We start from the raw sequence: 13,521 nt of genomic DNA, 5'->3' as shown, positions 1-13,521 counted from the left end.
ATGAAATATCTTTCCATTTCTTTGAATCCTCTTTAATTTCCTTGATTAATGTTTTATAGCTTTCAGTATTAAGGCTTTTATCTCCTTGGTCAGGTCTGTTCCTAGGTATTTAATCTTTGGGAGTTTGATTTTAAAAGGTATTCTTATATTCCTTTTCTAATATTTCATTGTTAGTATACAGAAATATAATCAATTTCTGAATGTTAATCTGAATTAGCATTCTGATACTTTGCTGAATTCATTGATCAGTACCATAGTTTTTGCATGGAGTCCTTAGGGCTTTCTATATATAGTATCATATCATCTGCATAGATAGACAGTTTTACCTCTTCTCTTTCAATTTGGATACCTTTTATTTATTTATTTATTTTTTTGTCAGACTGCTATGGCTAGGATGTCCAATGCTACATTGAATGAAAATGGTGAGAGAGGGCATCCTCGTCTTGTTTCAGATTTTGGTGAGAAGACCCTCAGCTGTTCTCTGCTGAGTATTATATCAGCTGTAGTTTTGTCATACATGGCTTTTATTATGTTAAGATATGTTCCTTCTGTACCTACTTTGGTAAGAGTTTTTATCATGAATGGATGTTGGATTTTGTCAAATGCTTTTTCTGCATCTATTGAGATGATCATGTGGTTTTTGACCTTTGTTAATGTGATGTATGCTGATTAATTTGCAAATGTTAAATCATCCTTGTAAACTTGGGATGAATTCTACTTGGTTGTGGTATATGATCTTTTTTATATATTGTTGGATTCAGTTGGCTAAAATTTTGTTGAGAATTTTTGTGTCTGTATTCATTGAAAATATTGGCCTATAATTTTCTTTTTTGGTAATATATTTGTTTGGTTTTAGTATTAGGGTAATGGTGGTATCATAGAATGTATTTGGGAGTGTTCCTTCTTCTTCAACCTTTTGGAAAACTTTAAGAAGGATGAGTATAAATTCCTTTTTGTATGTTTGGTAGAATTTGCATGTGAAGCCATCTGGTCCTGGACTTTTGTTTGTAGGGAGTGTTTTTATTACATATTCAATTTCTTTTCTAGTGATCAGTCTGTTCAGATGATCTATTTCTTCTTGATTCCATCTTGGCAGGTTATATATCTCTATAAAGTTGTCCATTTCTTCTAGGTTTTCAAATTTGTTGGCATATAATTGTTCATAGTATACTCTTATGTTTTGTTTGTATTTCTGCAGTATCTGTTGTGATTTCTCCTTTTTCATTTCTTATTTTGTTTATTTGGGTTCTTTCTGTCCTCTTCTTAGTGAGTCTAGCCAAAGGTTTGTCAATTTGGTTTACCTTTTCAAAGAACCAGCTCTTGGTTTTATTAATTTTTTCTATTGTTTTTTGAATCTCTATTTTATTGATTTCCTCTTTGATCTTTATGATTTCCTTCTTCCTTCTGACTTTAGGTCTTTTTGTTCATCTTTTTCTAATTCTTTTAGGTGGTGGGTTAAGTTGCTGATTTGAGACTTTTCTTCTTTTTGAGGAAGGCCCAGGGACGTCCCTTTAAGCACTGCTTTTTTTTTCCATCCTATAGATTTCAAATCATTGTATTTCATTGTCATTTGTCTCAAGGTATTTTTTAATTTCCTTCTTGATTTCCTCATCAACCAATTGTTTTTTTTTAGTAGCATGTTTTTTAGTCTTCATGTAGTCAGTTTTTTTCCTATTTCTTTTTCTGTGGTTGATTTCCAGTTTCATGCCATTGTGGTCAGAGAAGATACTTGAAATAATTTCTATACTCTTAAATTTGTTAAGGTTAGTTTTGTGCCCCAGTATGTGGTCAATCCTTGAGAATATTCCATGTGCACTTGAGAAGAGTGTATATTCCGGTTTTTTGGGGGATGTAATGTCTTGAAAATAGTCTAACTTTTCTATTTTGTCATTTATCTGTTGCCTTATTGATTTTTCTGTTTAGAGGATCTATCTATTGATGTGAGTGGGGTGTTAAAGTCTCCTACTATGATTGTATTCCCATCAATTTCTCCTTTTATGTCTGTTAGTATTTGTTGTATGTATCAGGGTGCTCCTGTCTTAGTGGGGTATATACTGATGATTATAATATCCTCTTCTTGAATGGATCCTTTTATCATTAAATGGTGTCCTTCTTTGTCTTTCTTTATGGCCTTCATTTTAAAGTCTATTTTGTCTGATATAAGTATTGGAACTCCTGCTTTCCTATTTTCTACATTTGCATATAATGTCTTTTTCCATTTACTCTCTTTCAATTTACATGTGTCCTTTGCCTTAAGTTGAGTCTCTTTTAGACAGCATATTATAGGGTCTTGGTTTTTATCCAGGCTGCCACTGTATGTCTTTTGATTGGCATATTCAGTCCATTGACATTTAAGGTAATTATTGATAAATATGTATCTATTACCATTTTAAACATTGTTTTCCATTTGAGTCTATGTTTCTTCTTTGTTCCTCTCTCTCACTCTTTTTTATTTTTGTGTTTTCTAGGGCCACACCTGCAGCATATGGAGGTTCCCAGGCTAGGGGTCTAATTGGAGCTGTAGCCGCTGGCCTACACCAGAGCCACAGCAATGCAGGATCCAAGCCATGTCTGCGACCTTTACCACAGCTCACAGCAAAACTGGATCCTTAAGCGACTGAGCAAGGCCACAGATCAAATGGTTCCTGGTCGGATTCATTAACCACTGAGCCACAACGGGAAATCCTGTTCCTCTCTTTTTTTTGGTTGGATGATTTCCTTTTATTTTATGCCTGTGTCCTTTTTTTTTTTTTTTAACTTTTTGTGAATGTATTTTTTACTTTTGATTTGTGGTTGCCCTGTTTTTCAAGCTGTTAACTCTTTCTTATATCTGCTTGCTTTAACCTGATAGTCGTAAAGCCTCAAACACATTCTAAAAAAAAGTAAAGATTTTCTTACTCCTATACCCACAATTTATGGTTTTAATGTCCCTTTTTAAAGATCTTCATGTTTATGTTTTTTCTGTTCCTTGTGTTTATTGATACTTTTGCAATAGATTTTTCCTTCTTTTAGCCCAGTATACTGGCTTATTTAAGTAATCACTTTCCAACTGTGATTTCCTCCATCCCATATCTTCTTTTTTATTTAAAGGAGCCTTTTCAGCATTTCTTTCAGAATGGGTTTAGTGTTGCTATACTCTCAGTTTTTATTTGTTGGAGAAATTCTTTATTTTTCCTTACATTTTAAATGATATTCTTGCTGGGTAGAGTATTTTAAGCTGCAAAATTTTCCCTCTTAGAACTTTGAATGTATCTTGCCACTCTCTTCTGGCCTGTAGTGTTTTTGTAGAGAAATCAACTGTTAGTCTTATGGAGGTTCCCTTATAATTAACTCTTTGTTTTTCTCTTGCTGCTTTTAGAATCCTCTCATCTTTAACTTTTGCCACTTTTATTATAATTTGTTTTGGTGTGGATCTGTTTGGGTTCAACTTGCTTGGGGCCCTCTGTGCTTCCTGAATCTTATATCTGTTTCCGAGGTTCTGTCTTGGCTTGCCAAGACGAGCTCAGCAGGATGGGACTGAAGAACAGGTGCTGTGAAACGTAAGGAAAAAAGTTAACATATAACAAGACAAAGAGACATTTATCTTAAGTAAAGGTGGGAACTGGAGGACTCAAGGTCTCAGGGACCAAGAGCCCCGCCTCAAGAAACCACACTGCTTTTATTGTGTTCTTGAGGATTAAGTCAAAAGAGGAGGGTATTGTAGGTGCAGGATATAGGTTTTTTTAAGTTATTTTAAAAGTCACATAGCCAGTTGCTGATTAAGCTTTTATTCTGACCTTTAGGCATTTAATAATCATTAGCATTTGAAGAAGCTTGGCATCAGCTATCTATGCATAGCATCTAGAGAATCACTATTGTGCTTCTGCTGATGGCTGCATATCTGCAGCAACCAGCTGCCTAGGTTTGCACCTTGGTTCTCCTTGCTAATGCATATCCTGCTAATGACCCCCTCATAAACCCCTTGGGGCCATGAGGCTCCTCTTTCTTTTGTTCTTAAGAGGATGTGTCATGCTGTGCAAATGTAGTGCCAATCTGCACAAGTCCAGCATGCCTATACCAACACATTATGTCCTCATTCAGCTGACCCTATGAATAACTCATACCTTTAGGTCTTTGTGCTTAAGCTTAAGTCATTCACCAGCACTGTGATTGTTTTTCAAGCAGGAAGATGGGGTAAAGTAAAGCAGGACAAGATGGAGTTTTCAGCATAGAAACTAAGAAAATATTATAGAAACATGTCTCACGACATTGGCTTAATTGTTAACGAATCCAACTAGGAACCATGAGGTTGAGGGTTCGATCCCTGGCCTTGCTCAGTGGGTTAAGGATCCGGCATTGCTGTGAGTTATTGTGTAGTTTGCAGACGCAGCTCGGATCCCATGTTGCTATGGCTCTGGTGTAGGCCGGCAGCTACAGCTCCAGTTAGACCCCTGGCCTGGGAAACTTCATGTGCCATGGGAGCAGGCCTAGTAAAGGTAAAAACACCAAAAAGAAAAAAAACCTGTTTCCTTTAGATTTGGAAAGTTTTCAGCCATAATTTCTTCAAATATATTTTCAATCGCCTTTTCTCTTCTCTTCTGGAAACACTATTATGTATAGATTGGCCTGCTTTGTATTATCCCATAGATCTCTTATATTGCTTTCATGTTTGTTCATTTGGTTTTCTGTCTGCTGTCCTGATTGAGTGATTTCCATTATTCTATCTTCCAAGTCACTAATTCATTCCTCTGCACTATTCATTCTGCTCTTCAGTGCCTTTAACTCAGCCTTGCCACTCTTCAAATGAATTTTCTAATTTTACTTGGCTGCTCCTTATATTTTCTATTTCCTTTGTAAAGTAATCTGCATTACTATTCATATCTGCACCTTCAGTATTTTCATTATCTCCTTTTTGAACCTGGTGTCTGTTAGACTGCAGATTCCATTGTTTGCTCTGTCAAGGGAATTCTTCTGTTCTTTTAACTGGGAATGGTTCCTGAGTTTCTTCATTTTGTTTGTGTTTTTCTTATTCTGTGAGTTAAGGGAAAATAAGTACTATGGTCTTGGTGTGCTCTTTATATACAAGAACATCCCTGGGTGTTTTGGGGGGCTTACTGTGTGTGGTGGTGGGGGGCCCTGCTTTGGGTTTGGATGCCTGCTGTCTCTTTTCTCAGTGTGTGCAGACTGTTATTCTCATGCTGGTATATGGCCTGCAGCTGCTGTCAGGTAGACGGAAGCAGTGGGCCTGACTAGTAGCAAGGACCTGGTTGCTGGGCCCTTGACAGTAGCAAGGACATGCAGGGATGTGGCACAGGCTACTCCTTGTTGCAGGGCCCTCAGAAGTGTCAGTGACCCTTAGGCAGTTATAGGTAGTGTCCAGAGCCTTTGGCAGTGGCAGAATTAGGGCATGTGCATTCCCAGGGGAGTCAGAGCATCAGTGGGTGTCGCTTGGTCACAGTGCCCTCCTCTCCACCAGTCCTGGGGCTGTAGGTGGTGCCTGTTCATGGACCCTTAGTGGTGGTGGGCCACTCCCACCTCTGAAGTCTGAGATGGCAGTGTGGGTTTACCCCCACTGCTGTCAAGAGCCTACAGGTGCACAGAGAAAGATATTCCTATAGTGGTCTCCTCTCATCTTCCTCCTCTTGCCCTCCTCCCCAACGGCAACTTGCTCCTCCCTCAGGCCCAGGCCTCCTCCCATGCTCCTTTGGCTGTGGTGCTCCACTTCCTAGCCATGGTGCACCACTCCCTAACCCCTCAGGCTGTCTACACTCAGCCAACCCTAGTCCTCTCTGCAGAATTGACCTCCGGAGTCTGAATCTTGAGTGCCCAGCCCCCATCTGACCGTCCCAGGCTCTGGTGTCCAAGGCAGTGGCACCAATGGTTTGTGCAGCTCTCTGCTTGCCCTCCTCAACCTGGTAGCTGTGATTTTCTGAGGCTTTAAAGTCCCTCCTTCTCCGCTGATCTCCTTGTTAGGTGGCTTCCCACAGTGTGGGTTCCTTTCCTCTTTCCAGTTCCCTCTCAGGAGTGCTGGCCCCATCCTGATTCCTTTTATTTTCTCTTTTTTTCCCCTTTTGTTCTACCTAGTTATGTGGAGGGTTTCTAACCCTTTTGGAGCTTTAAAGTCTTCTGCCAGCATTTAGTAGATGTTCTGTGTAAATCGTTCTACTTCTAAATGTCTGTATTTCATGTGTTTGTGGGAGATGAGCACCATATCTTACTCCTCCACCATCTTGATCCCACCCACCAAAAGGTGCTTCTTTATTATATGGTATATAATATCTTTCTCAATACTAAAAGTGCACTCAACCATGCATAGCTAGTACTGTATATGTAAATTGCTTTCAAAATTCCATCCTTATTAATTTATTAATTTTGTAATTATTTATGAAAAATATCAAATTCTTTTTGCAAAGTCAGTGTACACACATTCTAGTAAGAGGAAACACCTAAATTTTATTTAAGAATGATTCAAGTAAAAAAAAATGAAATGAGAAAATTAGTGTGCATTAACAGAACATTTTATTTTAGGATTAAATTAAGCCTTTAGCTACAAACACATAATGTGCATATGAAGAAAAATAACACAGAATTTGAGCTCAACTACTGTTCATATAATGACTGTCACCAAATATTTTTCTTACAATATAAAAATTCAGGAGCATAATTTTTAAGAATGTACTTTAATACAACAGCATAGCAAATTTTCAAGAATGGAGCAATCAGATGTGCATTTGACTTTTTACATTAAATCAGATTTGACTGTTTCATTTTGATATTAATAGCTTAAAAGTCTGGCACATGAATGATATGTTTGGGTAATTAAAATGGCATATGGTATGACAGCATTCAATAAATATAAATTTAGTATGTACAAAGTGTGGCTACTACCTTAAGTGACTGTGTTCAAACATAAATTTCTAAAATGTAATTCATGTATTACAATTGAATTTCTTCTAAGTATTTTTCTCTTTTGCATTTCATATTTTCAAGATCAGGATAAAGCTCACATCGTTAGATACTATAATCAAATTAACATTGTGATATACAGTGTTTTGAAAGTGGCTTTCGTGGATTTCCTGTTATGGTTCAGCAAGGCCCCAACATTGTCTGTGTGAAGATAAGGGTTCAGTCTCTGGCCTTGCTCAGTGGGTTAAGGATCCAATGTTGCCACAATCTGTGGTGTAGGTCACAGATGCAGCTTGGATCTGGTGTTGCCCTGGCTGTACTATAGACAGCAACTGCAGCTCCAATTCGACACTTAGGCCAGGAATCTCCATGTGCTGTGGGTGCAGCCATTAAAAAAAGTAGCTTTTGTAAAACTGACTCAAAAATACTTTTATACATGGATATTTATTTTAAATGCTATTGAGTAGCTGAGGACTGCTACTTTAAGTTGTTTATAATATTGTTATTTAGATTTTTAAACTATTCTTTTAAAAAGCCAAAATAAAAATATGAACGCATAATGATCCAATCACACACCATAAGCTGAATTGTATATAGAATTATCGTTACCATGGTATATCATTATTTTGTATATTTATTTCAATTGGATAGACCTAACAAGGTTTTTTACTTTATGGTTATATTTATGTTTCTTTTAATATAAGTTGAGAAATGTGAAATTCAATATATGATGCCTTAAATGAAGTTTAGAACATACAATATGAAAAAATTTCTATATTCTGATTTTAGTAAATATTAGATCTATGACTAATGGCTTATTAGGTCTTAAATTATTGTCTTTTGATATCATAAATGAAATAGTAATTTATGGAATAACCACAAAAGCTAATCACACTGAAAAATATTCCCCTCTTTGCTGATAGTTGGAATGTCACAGCACTACCACTAAATTCTTTGATTTGACTAAGGCCGAGTCTCTGTAAGTAATTCAAAGTAGTACCTGAGTTCTCCAGGATAATAATCTTAAATTAAGCATATGAGCACATTTATCCTTTATGTTGATATTTAATAAAGTCAGTATAAAATTTAAAGTACATTTTTAAAAAGGAATAGCTGAGGCAAAAAGCTGACTCAATTTTTCATTCTGAAATAGTATATACTTATAAAAATATGAAATTTTACTGACTGTAAATAAAGTATTGCTCCTATACTATAGGACATAAGTGTTCAACCTTATCAAAATTTAGATAAGGACTTCCAAGGACTGTTTCTGTAGGCACTACAGAGTTTATAGGAATAGTAATTGTGTTTAAATTGAGTAACCGTGATCATCAAAAAGTGCTTGGTTATGAACATGGTAGGTCCTCTGGAGGCTGGTTACTTTTGTTGTTTTAGGGGAACGTCAACTTTTTAAAGGATGGCCGAGCTAAATATGATTATGCTCAAAGAATTAAAAAAATAAGCCATCTTTCAAATTTTAAAAACAATCACATTTTTGTGTGTATAACACAAATTCACAGGCTTATTAAAGATGTCTGATTTTTAAATACAGGCATATTCAAGTAACAAAAATATATAGTGCTGACTGAATACTACTTTTAAGCTGTTAATCAGAAATTAAATAAAACATTGTATAAATAAAAAGAAATATATATTTATATCTGATATGATTTATTTCATGTATGCTTTTATTAGTTGAAAATTAACTACTTCATATAACAAAATAGTCATTTTAAATTACATACTCTTAAGGTAAAAAAAAAAAAGTTAGTATACAATTGAGATCAACATTAATAACAGCAGTTTTTGACAATATCAGTCCTTAAAGGGAGCAGTAAAAGAAAGATTTGGTTTCTATACAGTCAAATCAGACTGATTAAACTATAAAATTCATTATGTTCATGCACTGCATAAATTACACTGCTTTTTCTTTTAAGTTACTTTACTGAATTGAAACCTACATACAGTTTTTTAAATTAAGAAATCAATTCTTTGCTTTTATTTACTTGTGCTCATTCAATCTAAACTTACTATAAGTCAAATGGTAAAGGCAGCTGTAATAAGACCTGAGGAAGATTTTGAAAGCATTCCTTCCTAAGAATAACAAAATTATTAGAGATAATCTCCTCTAATAATTGTTTTTTTTAAGACAGAAACATGATATTCAAATAATTAAAAACTAATAAACTATCTTGTGAGCTGATTCCAAACATTCTTCCCTTAAGAATAACTTTTTGCAATGAAGACTATTTTATCCCACTTCGAACTTTGGCTGGTTGAGGTAATTGTTGGGCACTACAACAAAGCTCAGTGGCAAAGTCTCCTGTCCTAGATGATCAGTGTCTGCAGTGGGAGTAGGAGAGAAATGGTGGTGTCCATGTTGAGGATTTGCTGACCTTGTTTTTTATACGCTTTCTCTTAATCTCAGAACTATTGGATAAAATTGTATGTCATGGTGGGTTCAAATATATATTAAGCAATGACAAAAATCCCTGTGGGGTAGATACCTCTGTAACTAAAATTTAATAAAATATGTATATCATGGAAATTATTAGGTGTGACATATTTAAAGTTTATCCCTAAGATAACTTACAATGCTAATTGGATGTAAGAAAAAAAATCCACAGGTTATATAGCTGTATGAGTGTTCCAATGAAGATGCTTAGTTATAACATTATAGTGACTTATTCTTGTAATTTCCTCTAGAGAATAAATGATTAATTACTTCTATACTAATTTCTAATAGTCTGAATATTCCCTGAAAAAATGGCAAATTCTTAAGTTACAAATAAGTTTAATATAGTAATCATGTCTCTTTTTAAAGAAAAGATAGTTTACCTCAAAAGTACTGCTTAAAAATGAATTTCACTGTCTGAGGAGTTATTTCATGATCAATTCCAACACTAATTTATTTCCAAGTGAAATGTTTTATACTCTGAATACATACATGTATTATTGTTTAGTATTTCCCTATTACTTATCTTTACTAAATATCTTAAAAAATGCTAGTACATATATATTAGACTTTTTAAACTATAATTCTAGCTACAAATATTAACTATAGACTGCCTTTTAACTGTCTTGAGTTTAAAGAGATTCATTTTTAGCATACAGGTGATTAATTTGTTCACAATATGAAAACAACTGATCACAAGTCTTTAACCTGATAGGTAGCATAAAAACAACTTTAAAAAGTTAAAAGTCCATACCAAGTAGTATTTTTAAATGGGGATATTATTATATACAATAATTTAAAGTACTGTATTTTAAATAAAATATTATTTCCATCACTAAGCATTAAACATTAAGAACTTTAAGCATGAATTTAAGATATAAAGGAATTTTCATTTCTATGTCCTTAAAATCTAAAATGCTAAGTAATTTTCTCTCTGACTTCTAGTAAAAAATAGCTTAATTTTAAAGTAATTCAATGTTTATACTTGGTCTCTGATAACATTAAAGTTAAAATATTGAAGTTTAAAACATGAATAATAGATTTACAAGTTAAAGATTGATAGAGTCCTAAAAATACTATTTGGGACATTATATTGTCATAATAATTGTGAAACAGCTATTTTTTTTGTTAATAACTGAGAAACAATCCTTAACCTTTATGAAAGGATTTTCCTTATTCTAAAGTCTGGATTAGGCATTATAACATTAGACATGCAAAACACCTCGCATGCTGTAGGAAATAAAAAATCTGCAAATGATGATACATATTGTGCTGCAGAAAGCAGACCTTCCTAACAAAATATGGTTCACAGTATTGCTTAAGGTATGTGATTTTATTTTTCTTAAGAATTATTATTGGAGAGTTACCCAGTCTGTATGCTAATGTGGGAAAGTTGATTGGATCATTGAAAAAAATTATAAATGAATCATGTATATTATCTTTTAGATCTTTGTTTTTCAAAAGACAAACCAAATATACACATAGTACTATTTCTTTGGGCCCAGATTACAAGTAGGTTTTAACTGTATGCTGACTTATGTAACACAAGCAATTACCCATTGTGAAATAAAAACAGCTATCAAAGCAGGATTTCAATTTCAGTCAGAAATTTAGCAAATTATGCCACAAGAAATGTTATTTGTACTTTTCTCTCAGATATTCTCTCAGTGCAACAATGTGAAAGTTGGCAAATATCACTAACTTTAAAAATGTACAAATTCTTTATTAGAGATAAAAGTACATACTGATTTTGAGTTTTCTTTCCATAACTCAAAACAAAAGGAATGTATTCAAATTAGATGATTTCTATAATTATTAAACTTTAGTCAGTGCACTAGAAACAGGTAGCTGGTGATCTAATGCGTAAGTTGCTCTTTCCTTACTGTATTTTTCAGACCACTTGCGAGTTAACTCTAGATAAAGACTTGGTTTATGAGGCCGGTAATCCAGGTACACAGTATTTCTGGTTCTTTTGGGAATAGCTTTTTCAATCTGAGTTCCTTCATGCCATTCATTGAAAGAGGTGATGGAAATTATACTGGGGTGGGCCTGGAGTGCAGCATTCAGAGCAGTCTCATAATATTTTCCATTGATTCGGTTGCGAGTGTTCTGAGTGTTCCACGGGCGAATGCTGGTATCTATGTATCCTGGGCCCACACTTGGGATAAACATTAAGTTGAACTGATCACAAAAATACTTTAGTTTAGCCCAGTTCTCATATGATGAGCCATAAGTAAAGCCATTTGTGGCAAAATATGTGTAAATTCCATCGAAACCACCTCGAAGAATTTCATATCTGTGTTTGTTTTCTACCAGAAGTGCAATAAACAATGCATCATAAGGAGAATTGCGAATGCTCTGAGACCCTGAGCTGGTTAATAGATTGGCCCATTTTTCAGGTGCTGTGATATAGGAATCATAGACATAAAACATGGGAAGAGCTTTGCCGTTCTTAGTCTTGTACCTATAAAAGGCTGGATGGTTTCCATACCTAGAATACAAACATATGTAAAAGCAAAAATGAATATTCCTAACTCACTTGCCATGGACAATAACATTTTATGTATTGAAAATGAAGGTAATCAGTGAAATTTAAGCATATTGTTCACCTTCTTTGGGGAATTAGCTATGTAAATATAATCATTAAAAATGCATTTTTAATTTTATACATTGGGAAATGAGATACTAGACACATTAAGACATTACCAAACAAGAAATTAATTATCTTATATCGAGGTTTAGAATTAATGACTAACACAATAAAAAGCCCATTTTCTACATGAAAATACTGCTTTTTCATATAAGTGATAAATGTCCCATTAGTGCTGACATGCTTCTTTGTAAGAGTATATCTGTCACAGACAATTATCAGTAAAACCGCAAACAAAATGAAACTGCATTAATGCTTTCCTTGTAATCATCCTAAATATACATGAAAATAGTAGATGTGGGTTCTCTGCTGTAAAAGCAGTTCACATTTTTTATTTATTTTTTATTTTTTGTCTTTTTACTATTTCTTTGGGCCACTCCTGTGGCATATAGAGCTTCCCAGGCTAGGGGTCTAATCGGAGCTGTAGCCACTGGCCTACACCAGAGCCACAGCAACGCGGGATCCGAGCCGCGTCTGCAACCTACACCACAGCTCACAGCAACGCCGGATCGTTAACCCACTGAGCAAGGGCAGGCCCGCAACCTCATGGTTCCTAGTCGGATTCGTTAACCACTGCGCCACGACGGGAACTCCCAGCAGTTCACATTTTATACTCTGAACTTCCTTATAAAAAGACAACTCTATATTCATAAGATTTAAAGAATAATATCAATTTAAAATGTCAAATGACAGAAATCATAGTCTAATAAACACATAAAACAGTAGAAACAGCACCCTTTAACTGTTCATATAGAAAGTGAATTATAATGAAATTAAGAAATATTCCCTAAAACGATTGTAATATTCATTAAAAAATTAGTTTAAATTAATTTTATTATGTCAGACTGTCATTCAAATCTCTCAAATATAACTTATAGTTTTAATAATTATCATTGGATCATATAACAGTAATTATAGCACAAAAGAAACTCACTTGTCTATAATGTATTTGACATTTTTGTACATATTTTGATCATCTCGATTCTTATATGGTTCAATGTGAAAAGTGACCTAAAACAGAAAACATTGATTAGACAAAAAATTATCTATGATGTAAAAATAAAAATGAAAAGCATAGCCCTCATTTTTAATAAACTGATTTAATAACCTTCATTTTATATGAATACTTAGTGAACATTTAAGTGCCAGAGAATTTTAATCGTAATAACACTTAATAACAAGAGCTTTCTCTGTTAAATAATATCCTAAATATTTTATCTTTTTTAACTTCAGGTAATTCTTACAACTCTATTACTATTAGTATCTTCATTTTCTATATGAAGCAATGAAGTTAAGATAGGTTCAGTGACTTTTCACCCAGCCAACTGGAGGAATAAGATCAACCTGAATTCAAACTATTGACCACTGTGCAATACTTCTTCCTGTATGTTACATAGGGATATATTCTATATTTAGACATATCTTTCTTTAAAAAAAGGTGAAACAAAATCATGATCTAGTAAAGCCTGGATTCTTTTTTCAGGTGGAAACATTAAGTTGACATTTAAATGAAACCAAAACAAATTCCTTT

At 34.2% G+C, this 13,521-nt stretch overlaps 1 protein-coding gene across 2 annotated transcripts in view; it reads right to left on the bottom strand.

Moving 5' to 3' along the window:
• Positions 1 to 6,501: 6,501 nt before the first annotated feature.
• The window catches only part of MANEA (mannosidase endo-alpha), a 54,459-nt gene continuing 47,439 nt past the window's right edge, over positions 6,502 to 13,521 (bottom strand). For both annotated transcript variants that reach the window (XM_047761283.1, XM_047761290.1), the window contains exons 4-5: positions 12,925 to 13,001; positions 6,502 to 11,831 (exon numbers count right to left, since the gene is read on the bottom strand). In XM_047761283.1, the coding sequence (XP_047617239.1) occupies positions 11,156 to 11,831; positions 12,925 to 13,001 (753 nt within the window). In that variant the 3' untranslated portion in view covers positions 6,502 to 11,155. The remainder of the gene's footprint in view (positions 11,832 to 12,924; positions 13,002 to 13,521) is intronic.

This window comes from Phacochoerus africanus, chromosome 2 (genome assembly GCF_016906955.1).
Source record: "Phacochoerus africanus isolate WHEZ1 chromosome 2, ROS_Pafr_v1, whole genome shotgun sequence".
NCBI classification, from domain to species: domain Eukaryota; kingdom Metazoa; phylum Chordata; class Mammalia; order Artiodactyla; family Suidae; genus Phacochoerus; species Phacochoerus africanus.
This window is presented reverse-complemented; position numbering and strand designations above follow the sequence as displayed.